The 19341-nt window shown below is 33.6% G+C and overlaps 1 protein-coding gene across 15 annotated transcripts in view; it reads right to left on the reverse strand.

The window, feature by feature from the left end:
• Positions 1–1179: 1179 nt before the first annotated feature.
• The window catches only part of Mycbp2 (MYC binding protein 2), a 262562-nt gene continuing 244400 nt past the window's right edge, over positions 1180–19341 (reverse strand). For all 15 annotated transcript variants that reach the window (XM_063246885.1, XM_063246888.1, XM_063246889.1 and 12 more), the window contains 10 exons: positions 17757–17858; positions 15944–16072; positions 15450–15582; positions 13614–13717; positions 12723–12911; positions 11330–11437; positions 9836–10045; positions 7252–7359; positions 6463–6628; positions 1180–2020 (listed from right to left, as the gene is read on the reverse strand). In XM_063246885.1, coding sequence (XP_063102955.1) covers positions 1905–2020; positions 6463–6628; positions 7252–7359; positions 9836–10045; positions 11330–11437; positions 12723–12911; positions 13614–13717; positions 15450–15582; positions 15944–16072; positions 17757–17858 — 1365 coding nt within the window. In that variant the 3' untranslated portion in view covers positions 1180–1904. The remainder of the gene's footprint in view (positions 2021–6462; positions 6629–7251; positions 7360–9835; positions 10046–11329; positions 11438–12722; positions 12912–13613; positions 13718–15449; positions 15583–15943; positions 16073–17756; positions 17859–19341) is intronic.

A 19341-nucleotide genomic window follows, 5' to 3' on the forward strand; every position in this document is an offset into this window, starting at 1 on the left:
ACTGTGGAGGTCAGTCTGGAGATACCTCAAAAAGCTGGGTTTGGAAGTCCCATTTGACCCAGGTATTCCACTCCTAGGCGTATTACCAGAAGAACTGAAAACAGCATATCACAGTGATACATGTGTACTCAAGTTTATAGCAGCACAATTTATAATAGCCAGATCTTGGAAACAACCTAAGTGTCTATCAACTGAGGAATGTATTAAAAAGCGTGGTATTTTTATACAATGGAGAGCTACTCAGCTATAAAGAATGATCATGTTGAAATATTTATAAATAAATGGATGCAGCTTGAGACCATATTCATAAACAAAATAAATCAAACTCACATGTATAAACGCCGTTATGTTCTTCCTAGTGTAAAAAATGGTAAGAGTACATAACATTTTATGGTAATCATGATTCCCCATTACATTGCTTTGAAGCCTTGTAATGTTTTCATTCATTTGTTGGGATAGTTTTATTCTATCTTGTTTGTTTTTATTATCTGTGATGGTATGAACAGCTATTCTGAAGAAAACAAGACACTATAATAGCCATTGCTGATCTAATATCATCTTGCTTTGATGTCCTAACATGCTTTTGTTCTTCTGTTTCTATTGGTTCTATCATGTTATATCTTATTGGATTTTATTATGTGTGATAGTGTAAACAAATTTTTTATGGAAAATGAGATAATATAGTAGCCATTATTGATTTTTGGTTGTTTGGTTCTGAATTCCCTGTAATACTTTCATTCTCTTTAATAGTTTTATACTATTTTGTTATGTTTGATACTACTGTTATGTGAAGGTATGCTCAACTATTTCAAAGAAAGAGACATTATGGTAGCTACTGTTTGTATCTAGTTATCTTGTGGTGAAGTTGCTTACATTGTTCTGCTCTGATCTGCCCTCTTGTCTTAATCTCTTTAAAATAAAAAAATTTAAAAAAAAGAAGATAAGACTTAATATCTTAAAGGTTTTTTGCCTTTGATGAGTGTTTATGAAAAAAAATTTCATGATTTTCTATGCAATGTTTAAGATTCTAATATTGTGGTTTATTGGCACTCTAATTTCCTCTAATGGTTCTGAAAGTTATGATTTCACTTTAGTCAATTTCTTTCTAAAAAAATCTCAGGTGGATTTTTTAGACTATAAACTGTTTAGTTCCCCCCCCAAAAAAACCCTTCACAAATGTTAGACTTTATCACTGTATAAAAATGTACAGTGGTTTTATTGACATGTACATTCCAATGTTTATAGCTGCAAGATAATGAGGCACACTCAGTATTGCACTTCATTAAAATTTCAGGCTCAAACTTAACCTAGAAGTTTAAATGAAACTGTATTTGTAATTTAGTAATTCTTTTACAGGACAAACATCAATATCTTTATATACAGTGTGATACTTATTACATTTATATGCTGTCCTAACACAATTATTCTTTAAATAACAGTCTAGGAAATAAACCAGAATATTCCTTTTTATATCCCCACCCATGATGCAATTGTACAAGATTACAAAAAAAGGCAGTATACAATAAACAATGATTATTATTATTATTTTTTTTTTTTTTTGCTTGAAAGCCAGCATCATTCTTAGTCCATGGGTTTGGCGACTCTTTTATGTCAATTATCTATACATGTTCAATGCTTCACAGGCCAGTGACGGAAATGGCCACATGCAAACACCTCACAAGTTTGATATCTTGGTTCAAAAGAAGATAAACCAAAGTAATGGGGAAAACTTCCACAGCAAGAATTATGTACATGGTATTTGGCATCATTCTTGCACTGTGAATGGTTCATTTTCATGGATGTAAAAATGGTCCCGTCCTTATCCTGAGCAGAGTTTAAACTTCACCATATCCTCTTGGCGGATGAAGGCAACTTTTTCTCTGTAGACAAAGGATCGCAGTGTTCTAAAAAGTGTGAGCATTTCTGCATACTCCACACCCCAAAGCAAACTCTTCCCCAGTGGGTGGATGTACAACATGGAGTGGACATTCAGTTCCTTCTAACTGTTTGCCTTTGGGACCTGTGTAAATTTTGAAGGAGGCAAAGGAATATAATATTTAAAAATATATACACACAAATCTCATTTAAATAGAAATCACTGGTAAGTTATTCGAAGAAATAGTATGACTGGTTATATAAATATAAAAATTTAAAAATTTACTTCTCATAGAAGTAGGAATGTTCATAAAAACTTGCATATAACAGAATTATACATAACACAGGAAGTGACATGGTTCCTTACCCACAATATCTTGCTTAAAGTGAACTACCACAACCCACAGGTCTTTTTCAATTAATAGATGAATTTGACATATCATTTTAAAGCAAAAGCAATGAGGAAAACTACTTCTGAAAATGTCAATTTAATCTAGCAGAATATTATTCTAGATGAAGATACAAGGAGATTTTTGCATAGGTTGTCTTTCTAACAACAAATTTAAGTATAAATAAAATGTTAATGTCATCAAAAGTCAAAATACTGATCGTTAGTGTTATTTAAAAAGCTATGTGAAGCCACACCCACCCAAGCCTCTTTCTGTGAGTCAGCACCATTCATGGAGTGTAGGGAGGAGTAGGGAGGGGAGGGAGAACCAGGCCTCATGAGGAGGTGGTCCCCACCTGGAAATCATACTATTTTTATTGTTTTCTTGGGTTGGGTTTTATTCTCTTTTTGTTTTGTATGATTATGTTAATCTGACGGCATGAGCAGCTATTTTAAAGATAGCAAGACATGGTAGCCATTTTGGATTTACTATTGGCTTATTTTGAATACTTTATTGCATGCATTGTTTTATTTTTAGTATTTCTGCTCTATTCTGTTCTGTTTGATTTTTACTATGTCCCAAGGTATCTGCAGCTATTTGGTAACCAACAAAAGGCATTATGGTAACCATTGCTGATTTTGTAAGGTTTTGAAGCCCTGTATCACTTATACTAATTTATCTTGATTTGGTTTTATTCTGTTTTATTTTCCTTGGTTTTATCATCTTTAAAATAAAATTTTTAAAAAAGCTATGTGAAAGGAGTTAGTAGAAAAGTAAAAGTCATTTCAAAATATGTACATTGAAAATAACATAAAACAGTAATCTAGAAGAAAATACAACTTTGTATATAACACATAAATTATGCTTATAAGTGTTTTAAAAAGCCCTGTACTTTTCTAAAATAAAGTTGTTATGCCATTTCAAAAAGATGTCTAGGTTAAAAGGCGGGCTTTATGAGGTCAGGAATACAGGCTGTACTTACACTTGATCTGTATTCCCTACTGCACTGGAGGAGGAGGGACAGGAACTATGTATCAGTTCTTTACAACTAATTTTCAAACTCATAAATGTAAATTCTAATTTTACTTAGGAAAAAAATACAATGTTGAATGGGACAAGGTTTTCCAGATCAATGGGGAATAAAATCTCATTCAATCTATCTTCTGGTTAAACTTCTGCTGTATAAAGAACAAAACCATGAGGGGTAAAAGGCTAGTATCTATGATGCTCTTAGCTTGTGCAGTATAAATACCCAATTAATGTTAGCTGTTATTACTATTACTGAACAACAACAACAAAGCCCTGATCTAGAAGAATGATATAAAATCATGTAAGAGTAAGACTAAGGTATTGATAGTAGTATTGAAGTAAACACAGCTCATCTCAGAAAGAGAAACCAGAACAGGTTTTAGCTGAGAGACTAAAAGCAACAGTTGGGGGCTGGGGATTTAGCTCAGCAGGCATAAGCGCCTGCCTTGCAAGCAGGCAGTCGTGAGTTCGATCCCCGGTACTAATAAAAAGGAAAAAGACAAAAAAAAAAAAAAAAAAAAAAAAAAAAAAAAGCAACAGTTATGTTGCTTCAAACAAATGCAGGGAGATACTCAGAATGTGTCAACTGTGATACTGGGACACTGGGAAGTGATTAGGTCATGAAGGTAAAGCCCATGAACAGAATTAGTACCCTTATAAATTTGACCATACAGACCCCTTTGACTCTTTTAGTGTGAAAATGCTGTCTATGAACAGCCAAGTGAACCCTCTGTGACACCAATCTACCAGCACCTTGATATTAGACCTGCTAGGCTCCGGAATTATGAGCAATACGTTTGTGTTAATTAGCTACCCAGTTGATGGCATTTTGTTGTAATAGCCTAAATGAACTAACAAACATTGTCTATTTCAGAAGCATTGTCTATTTCAGTTTGTTACTCTTAACGCTTGCCATCATTAACAAATGAGTATTAAAGATTAGAATGAATGAGGTAGAAGGTGGACAGAAACTTGAATCTCCTTAAGGAAACTGGGTTGTGGGTTCTTTCTGTTCTAGTTCTCACACATTCCCATTCCCTTAGAGAGGAGAGGAGAGCAAATCTCAACTGAACACATTGTCTTAAGCTAGTTAACTCCCCTGGTCCTCAATTTTCCATTTGTGAACATGATACTATTTATCTTGCAGGCTGTATAAATGAAATGAAAACTACGCATGTGAAAAGGCCCGGGACCAATGTCAGCGCCTTGCAAGCTCTCTAACTCCTTTGTTCCTCACTCCTCTGATTCACAGTTGTTTAAAGGATGAAAGTCTTCAGCTGGCTAACTTGACCTTGTGAATATATGAGGGGAGACCTTGCCTTTGGTTGACTCCCTCTTCACTCAGCCACTGTGTACCACTATGTTCTCTGGAATACTTATTTCATTGCTAACTTACTTATTATTTCCAGAATTTTGTTTAGTTTTAACAATGAAACTTTTGTTCATTAAGTAAAATTTGGATTTCCCTTGATATTTCTTGCTTCAAAGTTTTTTTGATTGGAAACTAGTTGTCATCAGTGCTCTCTAATGTCACAAGGCATGATGAACTTTCTCCCACTTTCATTTCCAAACCATGACTTACATTTTTCCTAGAAAGTCCTCCTCTTGCAGTACTTCTCATCTGGAATACTGCTTGCTTTTCTCTCTATTCATTTGTTGACCTCAACTCACTACCTCTCCTTTTAATCATAGTTCCTACCTCTGATCTGGCCATTATCCTAAGTGCCCTGGCCTCCCATCATTGTGAATTTGCTTCTTCAAAGTCTTTTACTTTTACTGAAAAAAATTTTCTCAAAGGGCATCAGTATAGTATTTGTATTTGACACAGATGGCAAAGAGTAGGCAAACCTTAAAACAATATTATCAAATAGATAATGTATTTCTTATGATTTAAACATAAAAACTTAAAAATCTGTAATCAGAATTGACATCTCCATCCCTATCTCTACCACCATTTTGCCTTTGTTTTATTCAATCATTTAGGTTTCCCATATTTTTCCAGTGTTTCTTTATGAAAATATGAACATTAATATATATTCTCATTTTCTCCTTCTTACAAAAGGCAGCATACCATATACACTAACTTGTAACTTGCTTTTTGTTTATAGTATCCCACAGAAATCTTTCATTATTAGTATAAGAAACTGTATACTTTTTAGTACTAACTACTCACCTACTGGATACTAGTATTACTTACAAATTTTTCTTACTATAAGTAATGGTACAATTAATAACTACATCTGTCCTTTTAAAATTTCCCTCATGTGTGCACATGTGAGGACTGCTCAAGTAGATGCACTGGTAAGTCTGAGGGGCACTATCACACTGCTGTCTATACGGGCCTACACAAACTCTCTGGTGAGGCATGTCTGAGAGGGAGTACTTCCCAGCTCTAACACCACCACTTACAGAGTGGTACTTGTATGTTCAATAACTGCACATACACTGCATGACTGTATTTACTCTCCTCCCACTTCTAGTAAATCTGATATTTCATATTATTATTATTTATTGTAATTTTTTTGAGACAGGATCTTACTACATAGTTCAGGCTGGCCTTGAACTGACTGTATACCTCATCCTGAGTGCTAGGATTACAGGTATGCACTATTATGGTTGGCCATGTTAATGTGATCTCAGCCTTCTGATCTCTTTCGGTGTTTTCAGATTCTTTTTGGTTTCAAGTTCCATTTTTTTTTTTTTTTTCTTCTTCAGCCTGACCTCTATACTTCTGCTTTATGCAAAGTGGCTTTTTTAATTCTTTTGGTTTTCTGGTCTCACTATGCTGCCAATTCCCAGACCCTCTATATCAAATTACTTTCATTCTGTAGTTCCAGGCCTCCTTTAAAAACTCACAAAATCCTTTTATATGTTTCTATTATTAGAGTATCAAACTTTACATGGCTCTTCTGTGCTGAACAATCATTTTAATGATAGACTTCATTCTTACTCCCCAAGAGGTCTGCTTTGTTATCACTCCTCACCCCTCATCATGACGATGACTTAAATTTTCTACCGGGCCCAAAATGTTGTAAGTTTTTAAGGGTTGAAGTTATTTATGCTCTACTACTTTAGGCTTGTTTGAATTGGGTTTCCAACATTTTAACCAGAGTTCTCATATAATCTTTAAATAAAATTAGCAATTATACTCGTGCTTTTAAAATCATACCTGCAGGACAGTGTGGTAGTTCTTCCTTAGGAATGCTAGTCATTCTTTGAAAATCATCATGACAAGCATTACAGAAATGTGTTGTTCCAAAACAGAAAAAGACAGCTACTGAACAGCAGTAACGACATTTATATTCCAAAAAGTCTGTGCCATGTTTGGGACACATCTATAACAAAAGAAGAGATGGGTACAAGATGATAGTGAGATTATTCCAACTACACTTAAGATAATGATACAGTTTATTAACTGATATTTTCAGACTATATATAGGTCTGAAAACTGACTAAAAGACTTACGAAATACATGTTAAAAATTAATGGATAAATGTTTGGTTTTTCCCAAAAGGTTTGGACAAAGCCCCAAATTCTAATTCCATCTCCAGCACAATCTATCTGGTTTTAAAAAGCACCATACCAAATTTCCTCATGAATATTTAGTGTGGCAGACTGAAAAATCAATGTTTTATCCATTTCCCAATCTCACAGATGTACTGTGAAGATTTCATTGAAGTGGGGAAAACCTAAAAGTTTGACTGCAGCTTTATGAAAATGAGGTAAGTTCATTCCTTGCTTAAAATAGGTGATTATTACATGGAAGACAAATTATAAAATGAAAATACCACCTCAAAAGAAAAAAATGCTTATTAAACAATATGATAAATTATACAGTACTACACAAATATCAGAAGACACTAGGAAAAAAATCTCCACTTTATTGGGTATACCATTATTTAAAAAACAGAATTTTAACCTTTCTAAACTGTTATTGTTAGTAACATGCTCTGCCCACCTGCGCCCTGGACACATCAGAACAGGCACCACAGATGAGTTCTCTGGGATCATAATCATCCCCTTGTCCAGCCTCAGCGTCACAGCGTGCCTCACCACCAAAATATGCCTAAGGAGAGACACCATATTTAGATAAAGGCAAGAAAAAGAAAACCCTGGCAGAGGATCCACTTGTGAAAGTCTAATCAAAAGGCCTGAGAAATACTATTGTCTGTCAGCTGCTCCTATGCAAGGTCAAATACACACATGCCTATATTTCTGACTATAGACCATAGTAGAGTGGATCACAGTGAGAATAAAGTTGTTTCAGTTCTGAAACGGATTTATGCTTTCAATAGGTAGTTTAAATGGTGTACTGTTAAAGAAAAGTGATTTGAGGAGGCCAAATATTCCAACATCAAGAAAAGATCTTAAATAGTAAATAGAAACTGCTTTTCAAGGCAAAATTTGGAAATTTTTTCTTATTTTGAAATATTAAACAACTTATTTCCTTCTATTATTTTAAAAACATGCATGTTAATTTGTAAACTGTAACAAAATAAAACAAAACTACATTGCACGTAAAGTATTAGAAGAGAATTATAAGACCAAGCCTAGTGAGAAAGAAATTCCTTGAATTTTAAGCAACTTGTGAACGTGAACATTTTTTAAAAGGAAAGCTGAATTTTGTAATTCTATTCAGAATACTGCTCACACTTATAAAGCTACACTATGTGCAGAAGCTTAATAGTATCTAACATAATCACTTGAATAAACGAAATCATGATGATTTACTTTTCTTTGCTCTGAGCACAAAATAAATGAGGCCAAGAAATTGGGGCGATTTGCATGTACATCATGTCCCATAGTCAAAATTGGGAATAAACAAGCTGAGTCAATATAAATCTATTATCTGTTCTAGAAAAACAGGTCACAAGGCTTCATTGATGCAGAGGTCACTCCCAGCTAAATCTGGTCCTAAAAATGTTTCAGTTTATGTTTAGGCCAATTGCTTATTTTAGCTGTTTTACTTCTGTATACTGTCTGTTTAGTTTTCTAAACATTTGACTGCTACCCATATGGAAGCATAATATTCACTTATAATATTTAGCACATTAAATACATAGAGATATTTTATTATTCATAACAACACAAATTGCACAAGTGTACACTGTTGATCTTTTCTCGTGTATATATACGTTTGTCTACCTTTCATATTTAGCCTTCTATTCATTATTTGTATTTTATTTTTATTATAAGACTATGTGTCTTTTATTCATTAATTTTATAATTAACTTAGTATTTAGGAAATGCCAATTACTAGAAAAAATGAAAAAATAGTCCTTGTTTTTACAAAACAATCAGGTGGAGCAGAGAGATAAATATGTAAACTATAATCATTAGTGTAAGCTGAATGCCATGGTGGATGCCATGGTAACAAAACTATGTGGGGATAGTACCAGAGGAGGCATGGTCACATTATAAGGGAAGCAAGACCTCAGATGGATCCTAAAATGGAATAAGCCAGATTTGGCCAGCTGTTTGAGCATGTATGTACGGCACTGGAGGGGTGGTGGTGGCGAGTGAGAGCAAACTGTGCAGTAGGCAATGGAGACAAATATTCCATGATGAAAACTAGCCTTGGCATGAAGGTGTCAGGAAATGTGCAAACACAGCTGAGTCTGGGGAAAAAATAAGTTGTTCAGTACGTTGTAGCATACAGTCTAAAGGGTAGAATATTGGGAGATGGTAGCAGAGAGGTAGACAGAGCTACAAGATTATAAGCAGAAGGATAATCCACTTAAAAGAGTTGAGATCTAGAAATTGTAATCTACCAGTATCAGTGTAAAACCAAAAGATGAAGTGGGTTGTGGGGATGTAGGAGATCTACATGAGAGTCAGTAAGAAGGCAATGATAATTGTTAAAAGAAAGTAATTAGGAGTGCTAAAGATATAATAGGAAAAAAGGTCTCCACAGAGATTTGGAGACAGAATTGACAGGACTTTGTAAATAAAGTTTATAGACTGGGGGAGTAAAGGCTGGTGAAAGTAATACCAGACATAAGAATTTTGAAGTATCTGTGAGAAATTCAAATGTGTGATAGAGAGCTGGTTATTTGTACCTAAATCTCAAAAAGTTTGAACGGTCATAATGGTACATATAGCTTGTCGACAAAGGGATATAAATGTACTCAATTCACCAAAGATAAAGAGTATTATTGGGAGTGTTTTGTGCAAATAAGTATGTGCAGAGTAGGTAAATGAAAAGGAACTAACAGTTAAATGACCACAAAGGTAGGAGGACATAAAAAAAAAAAGTTGCCCTAGAGGCAAGAAGAATTTTAAGAAGGGAATGGTTAAGAGAGTGAAGATGCCATAGGCAAACAGATTTTTACTGACAGAAAGAACTACATGGTTTGGCAAAAATTTATTAAAACCCCCCACCAAAATTAAGTACATAAATTCAGTTTGAAACACTGTATCAGGCTTTCTGTCTCTTTTTTAACTTCAAGCTTTAGACGTAAGAATAATTAGAAATCATACAATTAAATTTTTTACTCATATAGATAATCTCTTAAAATTTCTAAGTATAATTAGTGGCGTACCTTTCTGCATTTGTAGCAGACATAATATGCATATCTATTCATGGCATAGCCAGCTGGATCATTATAAAACCTCACACCAGGAGTTACAATAGCTTCACTTTTATGCAGACCTTCATACTCCAATCTCATTAAGGCTTTTCTTCTGACATCCTCATAGAGATCTTTTATGGGATCAAGCAGGTCTTTTAATACTATATGATTAATTTTGTTCTGAAATTAAAAACATGTACATCACTTAACATTTACTAATTAAATAAACATTTACTGTGCACCCAAGTGCCAAGCACAATTCTAGTAGATAACCAACCAGTAACATTCCTCAAAAAAATATTATTTAAAACCATCCTGTAAAATCCTTATAAACACACATTTTCCCAAAAGTAGGGAAAATAAGGGTAAGAGGGGGTCAGGGCAAAAAAATCACATTTTTTTGGTTTCATATCGTGTGTATCTAAATTATGAACTTCATATCTCCTGCTGCCTTAGCTCTTCTGGGAATAAAGGTTACCTTGCTGTCACAAATATGACACAATCCTTCTGTATGTGGCATGTGTGTATGTTTTGGTTCTTAGAAATAGGATAGAATGTCAGGTAATAGAAATGAATTAGTATTTTCTTTTTGGGGGTGGGGGGATCGAACTCATGTTGCCAGACAGAAATTTGTGTGGCTGAGCTATATTACCAAGTGTTTCCTATATTGCTTTCATGTACCTATTTCCAGGGTTCCTAAGTGTGACTCCCTGGGTCACATGAGAAAGGCAAATAAACAAAATACCATAATTTTTTGACTACTCCTTAGTCTAACTAAGCAATGATTCGCCAACTCTTCATGTTAAACCCTTTGCATGGTCTGCAAAAAATGAAGACAGGACAACAGGGAAAACTACACAGAACAAAAAGGAGTGGAGAATTAATAGGGAAGGCACTGTCACATTCTTTAACAAAAGTATTTTATTAATTATTATCTTACCAAAACAATTTCCTGCTTTGCTTACAACTTCTGTACAAGTGTGTCAAAATGTAAGAATTTCTCCTTATTTTAACTTATTCTAAAAGAATCTGTACTAATGGCCTTATAGGTCAGGATTTCCCTCTTTAATGGTAGGCATCAGTATATAAATGCACTAGAAGATTCCTTTACTATTTTGGTAGCCAGTCATGGCCAAGTCATGTGATAAAGCTCACAGGGTCTGAAAGTAGTAAGGGCATGCATCATTAATACAAAATGATGTTTACATAAATTTTCTCATGCAATGTATTTAATTCAATTTTACTGTATTTTAATTTATAGTAATTGACATTATAACACCTACAAAGGTCTTACAACATTGTCAGGTGCCATCTGGATGAAGAGGATAGAAACTGGGACTGGTAATAAAAAGCAAGCAAGAAATGACCTTAAGAGTTTCTGATGCCCACTTATTTTGAAAGATGAAAATACACATGAAAAGAAATAGAAAGCCTTATCACAATAACTTCAGGTTCTTTCCATACCTTGCATATAGGACAAGATATAAATCCAAAAGTTATCCTTGGGCCAAGCCATCTGTTTTCCAAAACTCGTTGACAGCATTGTAAGTGGAATACGTGACTGCAGTCCAGCTTAAATAAGGAAAGAAGTAAGCAAATGTAATAATAAACCAAGGAGACCTCTCTTCATAAAATGTTACTTAAAGGAGGTAAGAGAAAAATTAAGAAATTTAGTATAATGAAATTTCAGCTTTTCCTTAGGACACTATTCATGGAACATTATTAACCAGTCCTGCAGCTTTTCCAATTTTTATCATTCATTTATTAACGCCACGTATATAATATATACCTATGTAAGGTAAACTGAGGTAGGTTTATAAAATATAAAATTCCTCAGTTTTGTGTCTCTGAGATAATAGGAACTACTTAATGGTTTGAGATTTCTAATGAGAATGTTATGTTAGAATCAATCACAAGAACAAAAAATACATTACAAACCACTAGTAAACATTTAAAAACTTATATAGCAAACAGAGTGGTAACTGTTATTATGGAAGGAAGTATATTTCACCATGTTATAATCAATTTCAGGTTGCATAAATATGCTGGACTTTAGAAATTAAGAATACTAGCTACTTGGTAATTTAGTAATTTCTACCCTTAATATTTTACACATGGTATTTATTGTATTATTTTACACATGGTATTTATTGTATTATACTCGTTCACACAGATCATAAAATACGAAAATATAAAATGGGAAGCAGAACATGAAAAGACAGAATTCCTTCTCCAATACAGGCTTAATCAAAAATATGACAAAAACTTAAAACATTTATTACAGTAGAAGACACATTGACAAAATATATTCCCTCACTTCTTAAACACTTATTCCATTGTTCTTGCTGAGCTTAGAAGCAATTTTGAAGTCCACTCTTTTGCTTTTAATTGTGTTTCAATAGCTGCCTCAATGTCTTCAATCAATTTAAAACATTTACTTTTTTATGATCATTATGATTCTGAGTAGAGCTAGAAGTTGCACAGTACCAGTTCTGGTGAACAAGGTGGATGATGACACACGGTAATGATTTTATGAGCCTGCCTTTCCACCAGATAGCAGCTGGCAGCAGTATTAACTGAATTTTTGATCACACATTGTAAAGAGACTCACAAAATATGACTTCAAGAACTTCCCCAGAAAGTGTCAAGAAATGTTGGATAAGTGTTTTAAAAATGAAGAAGAGTATTTTGCAGAGGAGTAATAAAAATGTCTTTTATTGTAATAAATTAAAAAAATTTTAGACACTATATTTTTTGATATTAAGGGGACTTTTTGCCCAGTGATATAAAGAGATTCTAATCAACTTTTTATTTGATAAATATATTTCCCCATGATATATTTAAAAGTTGAGGCAACCTGAATGGCTGGTGCTGCAGAGAGTGCTTCGGTGAAACATATCATGCACATGTCATCAGCATCCTGCTTTAGCGTTGTGGCATTTTTATCACAGCCGTGTAGACAGGGTAAACAATGTTCTTCATTTTTAACGCCTCCACATGGATGGCCACAAGGATGTGTCTTGCTACAAGCTATCTTAGCATATTCCTATTAAAATGAATCATAGTGATACACAATGATCAAAAAGGAAACATATTTTTATAATTACAGTTACATTTGTTTTCCAAGATTACTTTCCTATGGGAATTAACTATTCAGTAAAGTAATAACAATTATTTTTATTTATTGTTTGAATCTAAATTAGGATTATTAGGAATCTTTTTCTTTTTAAGATTTTAGAGATTTCATTCCACATAAAGGAAAGGCTGATAAAAATGATTACGATTTTATTTGTCTTTATGCATAATCACAAAAGCAAAAAGTTTCTGATGTATAATCTCCCAATTATAACCTTCTGCACCAAAACAAAGGTTAAAAAAAAAATTCTACTTACCTCTACTGAGTAGTATTCAAATTCTTATTACATAAACGGAGGAACCAAAAATATGTGGAGTGCACAGAATATGTATATACATATTCAGGACTCAAGGAATCAAAGGTATTCGGAGTTTATTTTAAAGAAATTAAAAAAGGTGAAACAATTTCAGTCAACAGACATTTTAACTACTTTTAGCACAAAATTAAATATTATGTAATCTATAACAGTGGTAATTGAGAAAAACACAAAACATATGGTTTGGGCTTGAAAGCCATATTTGATCCTTTCTCCAACTTTGATAAAGCTTGACAAAGAACAACTGGACTGAGTATTATTTATATGAAGCAGAGGTGTCACATGGGATAACGTACCTGACAGTCTGCATCAGAACAAACACTGCCAACAGCAGATAGCTCTGTTCCACTCCTGGACCCACAGAAGCGGCATGCTTCTGAGCTACTTGTGGTGGGTTTGCCTAGGTTCAAGCAGAAAAATAAAAATTCTCAAGGACATGTTTATATATATTGTAACATAATTACCTGTAGTTTTAAAAAAGCAAACAATATTCATGTTGTCATCGATAGAAAATTAGTCAAGGGCTATAAGCTGTCCTATTTATAAAACAAATAATTATAAAAAAGGAATAAGAATTGAAAGATGTATCTGAAGTCATATAAACTCTTGACTTGTTTCTATTTTTTAAAGAAGCCCTAGGTTCCTAGTCAAGCTGGCAAACAGAGCAGCTATCCAAGCCCTCTCATGCCAAATGCACAAATATCAGATAAATATGGTAATAAAAATTAAACTAAAATATGCTAAATAAAAGGGAAAATTTAAGTATTTTTATGTACTCACAAAATTACAAAGCATAAGAAAAGGCTCATCATCACATGCTGAAACTTGAAAAACCAAAGAAACTACCTAAAGAACTCATTTGAAAAGGAATTTAAATGTTTAAAATATTTAAAGAAGGAATAGAAATCATAAAACAAACCATAAACAAAAGGAAAAAGGAGAAAAATACTTGAAAATTAATGATTAAGTACATTTTTAAGGGCTGGGGATTTAGCTCAGCAGGCATAAGCGCCTGCCTTGCAAGCAGGCAGTTGTGAGTTCGATCCCTGGTACTGATAAAAAGGAAAAAGGCCAAAAAAAGAGTACATTTTTAAGTACAGGCACAAAAATTTTAAATATCAATACATTGAATTTAGCAGTAATTACAGAAAAGGTTTTTTAAAGATAGTTCATATGATGAATACAAGGACAGTACAATATTAAAACACCTATTAGTTCTATATATATTAATGACATTTTAGGAAGAAAAAAGTTATGAGAAAAATGGCTATGTTCTTTTAGTATGAAAAATTACTCATTTAGAGATACAGTTCTTCAGATTTATATCAACCCCAAGATCAGAGATTTGGGTTAGTAAGATATATGGCAGACTAGCCATACAAAAAATTGAGAATTTATGTGATTCAATGTAATACAAAGTTAGAAATAAGTAACTTAGTTTTGTTTTAAGTAACACCTATTCATCATTGCTAATTACTTTACTATGAATCAATGGGAATATTACCATTCAGAAAATCTTGAGAAGTACTAGATCTATAAAATACTCAGAATGTATCATAAAATCATACAACTTTACTGTTAAAAAATCTTTTTTTTTTTTTTGTCTTTTTCCTTTTTATCGGTACCAGGGATCGAACTCATGACTACCTGCTTGCAAGGCAGGCGCTTATGCCGCTGAGCTAAATCCCCAGCCCAAAAAATCTTAATGATTATCAAATGCCGAAATTTTATTGTGTAGCTGCAACCAACAAAATTAGAAGGTAGTATCAACAGCAGTGTTAAATACAGAAGGAGAACTCATTTGTGCATGATGATTATTTACAGGAATTCTGTGAACAGTGTAGGAGTCTCACTTTACAACTGAGGTCAGTGGTTCCAGAGAGGTTAATGACTTGCCAAGATCACACAGTGGCAATCAGGTTTCCTGACTTTTTAGTCTGATGTTCTTTCCAACATAGAACATACCTGGGTTTAATAAATATACTACCACAGTAGCCAGTGCTGTAATTAAATGTTAGAAAATCACTCAAAGGTCTTCATATTAGATGTGCTAATACTGAGTTTTGTCAGAATTAGTAGTTATGCTCAGTCTCTGTTTTTAAAAGACATGATGTAATTTTTCATCCTTTTACCTGTGTGTTCTCGGAATTCTACCATGGCCTTCATTGTTTTAGAATCTGCTAATGCCATCAACCAGAACAATTTGGTTCTACCACAACCTTCATGAAGATCAACCTTTATAGCTTCTTCCTCTTCTTTGAAGACCTATTGTTTCATTAAAGCATAGGAAAATATATTCATTTATCATCCTGACAGAAGTATAAAATTTAATTAACCATAAATATCGGCTTTCATTTATGAAGTGCATATAGGAAGTTTCAGATATTTCAAATATTCTTTTTAATTTTCACACCATATCTATTTTAATTAACGTAGAACTAAGCCTCAAAAGGTAAACCAATTTGCTCATTTTACAGCTGCTAAACGAACAAAAGAGAACTCAACTAAGGGCAATAATTCCCAGCTCCCCTTTTCCCTATTCTTTTCCACATTTATTTCAAAGTTTGCTGAATTTTAAATTTCATGCTCTAGACACTGATTTGGCTATAAAGACTGAAAACTTTACCTGTCTTTGATGAGTTTTGGTTCGCCGATGAAGATGAAGGAATCTATCACAGTCAGTACACAGATTTCCACATACATTGCATAAAATGATAGCTGCAGTTTCACCATCATCATGGTTATCACACATTGGCTAAAAGGAAATATTTTCATACTACTTCAAATTAAAGCTTCACACACTCATATAAACAATACAACTGTATTTATTTACATTGGTACCTTGGTACTCATCATTAATTGGTTCTAGGAGGCATGAAGAGTACCAGAGGGCGGGGTATTTAGCTCAATGGCACAGCACCTGCTTAAGCAAGTGCAAAGTCTAGAGTTTGATCCCTGATACCAAAAATACCAAACCAAACCAAACCAAACCAAACAAAAATAGTACCAGAAATGACAGGTACCAAGCAAATTGTTTTGGCTAGAAAGGATAAGTGATTTATGAGGCAAATTACAACAATGAATTCTAACTTGTGGACTGAATGCCAAACAAATGATGAACAAACTTTTCATGTCAAAATGTGTCGAATACCACATTTGAATAGTTTCAAAGTAGTTGATTACCGAGGTATTGTATAATAACAGATTTACTCTAAAATCTATTAAGATTTTTAGAGTCTCAGTGTTAAAAGAATTATGACAAGTATATTTCATTACAAAATCTCTTAAAATCGTTGAGTGATTAATGTGCTCTGCAGGAAAATCTTCCTAGAATTCAAATTAATGATTAATTTACTTAATAGATTGAGTGATTAGTCAAATGAACTTGTATACTTTGCTTAATAACTTAATAATCATCCCATTATATATCTAAACATTCTGTGTGATGATTCAGGTTTTTCAAACTTCAGCAATAAAAATGTTGAAAGTATCCTACATGTTTTCTCTTTTAGTGAACTTAAAGATACAAAAAAAAAAAAAAAAAAAAAACCAAACAAAAAAACCCTGCTTTAAGTACATCTGCTTATATATAATATTTTATGCTGCCTCTGTATCTGCTTTATTTTTTCCTTCCATAAGTCCAATCAAATTCTAGTACTAAGTCCACAATAAAATCAGAGTCTGGCTATAAACACTTTTTTTTTCTTCTTTTCTTTGAGGTGTCAGGGATCAAACCCAGGAATTTGCACATGCTAAGCAAGGACTCTTATCACTGAGTTACACTCTCAACTTTATAAACACATTTTGATGTAATGCAAACATGACACAAATTGCCAAGTGTGGTGGCACACACCTGTAATCCCAGCTCTCATGAGGCTGAGGTAAGAGGATCACCTTGAGATTGAGGCCATCCTGGGCTACAAAATGAGTACAAGGCCAGTCTAAAGTATACAGTAAAACTCTCAAAAAAAAAAAAAAAAGAAAAAGACACACACACACACACACACACACACACACACACACACACACACACGGAGAAAGCTTTTTTATAATTGAATAAAGTCCCCTAAAGTTTCTTATATACTATTACTCTAAATGAAATTGACTTGTAGGATGAAATATTTTGTTTTATTTTCCTTTTTTTGAGTCCAGGGATCAAGAAATAATAGGCAAGCTCTCTGGAACTGAGCTATTTCTCCAGCCCTTTTTGAGAAAAAGCCTCACTAGATTGCCCATGTTGGCCTTCGACTTTTGGTTTTCCTGCCTCAGCCTTTGAAGCTGCTCGGGATTAGGCATACATCATCAGGTCCAGTGTTTATTTATTTACTTTAATTTTTGCAGTGCTGGGTAAACAACTTAGGACTTCATGCATACCAGGTAAGTGCTCTGCCACTGAGTCACAGCTCCAACCCCTTACATTCCTATAATTCTGATCTTACCATTTGTTTTTGTTGTCCATCCTTTCCCATCCACCTTCCTGAGGAGAGACGATCTACATGGTCTTGATCAAGAACACACAGTGATGCTAAAGCAAGCCAGAGCTGTTGAGAGGAAAAGCTGTTAGATGCTCAAGTTTTAGGAAATACTTAGAAAATGCTAACTCATACATGACAATAGCTCAATAGATAGTTGGCTGAATCTGAAAATACAGACACCTGGTGGCAGCACTGAGGATTTCATGATGTGGCACATATTGCCATATGTGACATACAGTAGGCATTCATATATGTACTGAATAAATAACTGTATCTCTAATGAACCATCCTGTTTTCTGACAAATAAAATTATCCTTTATTGGCCTACTATGTAAACCATTCATGTATTGAAATAAATGAATTTACATATTAATTTTACTTTATCAATGCCTTCTGAATGCTATTCCATTTATTTATTTGTCTTTTTCATTTTTATCGGTACCGGGGATCGAACACACGACCACCTGCTTGCAAGGCAGGTGCTTATGCCGCTGAGCTAAATCCCCAGCCCCACTATTCCATTTATTATCATCTACCTAAAGCATTAAATTCCAAAGGAGGTGGTAAATGGCCATTTACTTTTGAGTAATTTAGTACGTATTAATAATTCTTCTAGATAATAACAATTCCTTGGAACTATAGTCAACTTAGAAACAAATTTTAACAAACTTTAGAAAACTTCCCCCAAAAGTGGTTTCTGAAGCTTCAGTTTTTATACAAGATGACATACTTCTTCATTAATGAAAAAACAAAAACTTACTTAAAAGGCTCACCTTTATCAAATGCATGTGAATATCATTAGGTATGAAGAATAAGTATGAGATGGTAAGATAGGGCCAGAAAAAAAACAGAAAAAAGGAAGATAATGCAAGGAATAAATGAAAAGCAGAATCGAAGAAAAGAAGTCATGAGTAGTAAAAAAGGGTTACTATCAAAAACATTTACTTCCAGTGTTACAGTCACTGGCAAGAGAGCATAAATTAGCTTTCTAGGAAAGCATGACTTACTATCTTTTGCAGACTTCTGAGGATTAACCTAAGTAATTTCTACCAGTGTTACTTCTAATGCTGTCACATTGTCCTACTCAACAAAATCTCAAATCTCTTTTGTAATTTTTTGGGATATGCAATTTTGTAGATTAAAATTCACAATAGATGTCCCATCTGAAGAATGCAACCTTCCTTTCTCAAAGTTCTGATCCACTCCACCACTGTAGAGTGCTTCTGCTATTTAAAAGACCTACAAGCTCTGTAGGTGAGCTGTATAAGGTTTCACATTACTGGGCCATATGAAAAGGGGAAGTGGCTTTGTTCTTGAAGGATCTTCAGTTGATCACAACATAGTGCTACTTTTCTGCAGTAAGTTACAATAAGTAGGTTGTTAGGAAGATAATATACACATGAGATTTGTCTAGCCTTTTAAAACCAGTATATCCTTGGATTTCTAAATAAAAAAACAAGTAATACAAAAATCCTAACAGTAAATGGTAATAACTACCATATTTAGTTTATAGTTCATAAAAAACCCTTTATATTTTTCAATAAGTACA

This window comes from Cavia porcellus, unplaced genomic scaffold (assembly GCF_034190915.1).
Source record: "Cavia porcellus strain 051 isolate PalLab524CR breed Dunkin Hartley unplaced genomic scaffold, mCavPor4.1 scaffold_4, whole genome shotgun sequence".
NCBI lineage: Eukaryota > Metazoa > Chordata > Mammalia > Rodentia > Caviidae > Cavia > Cavia porcellus.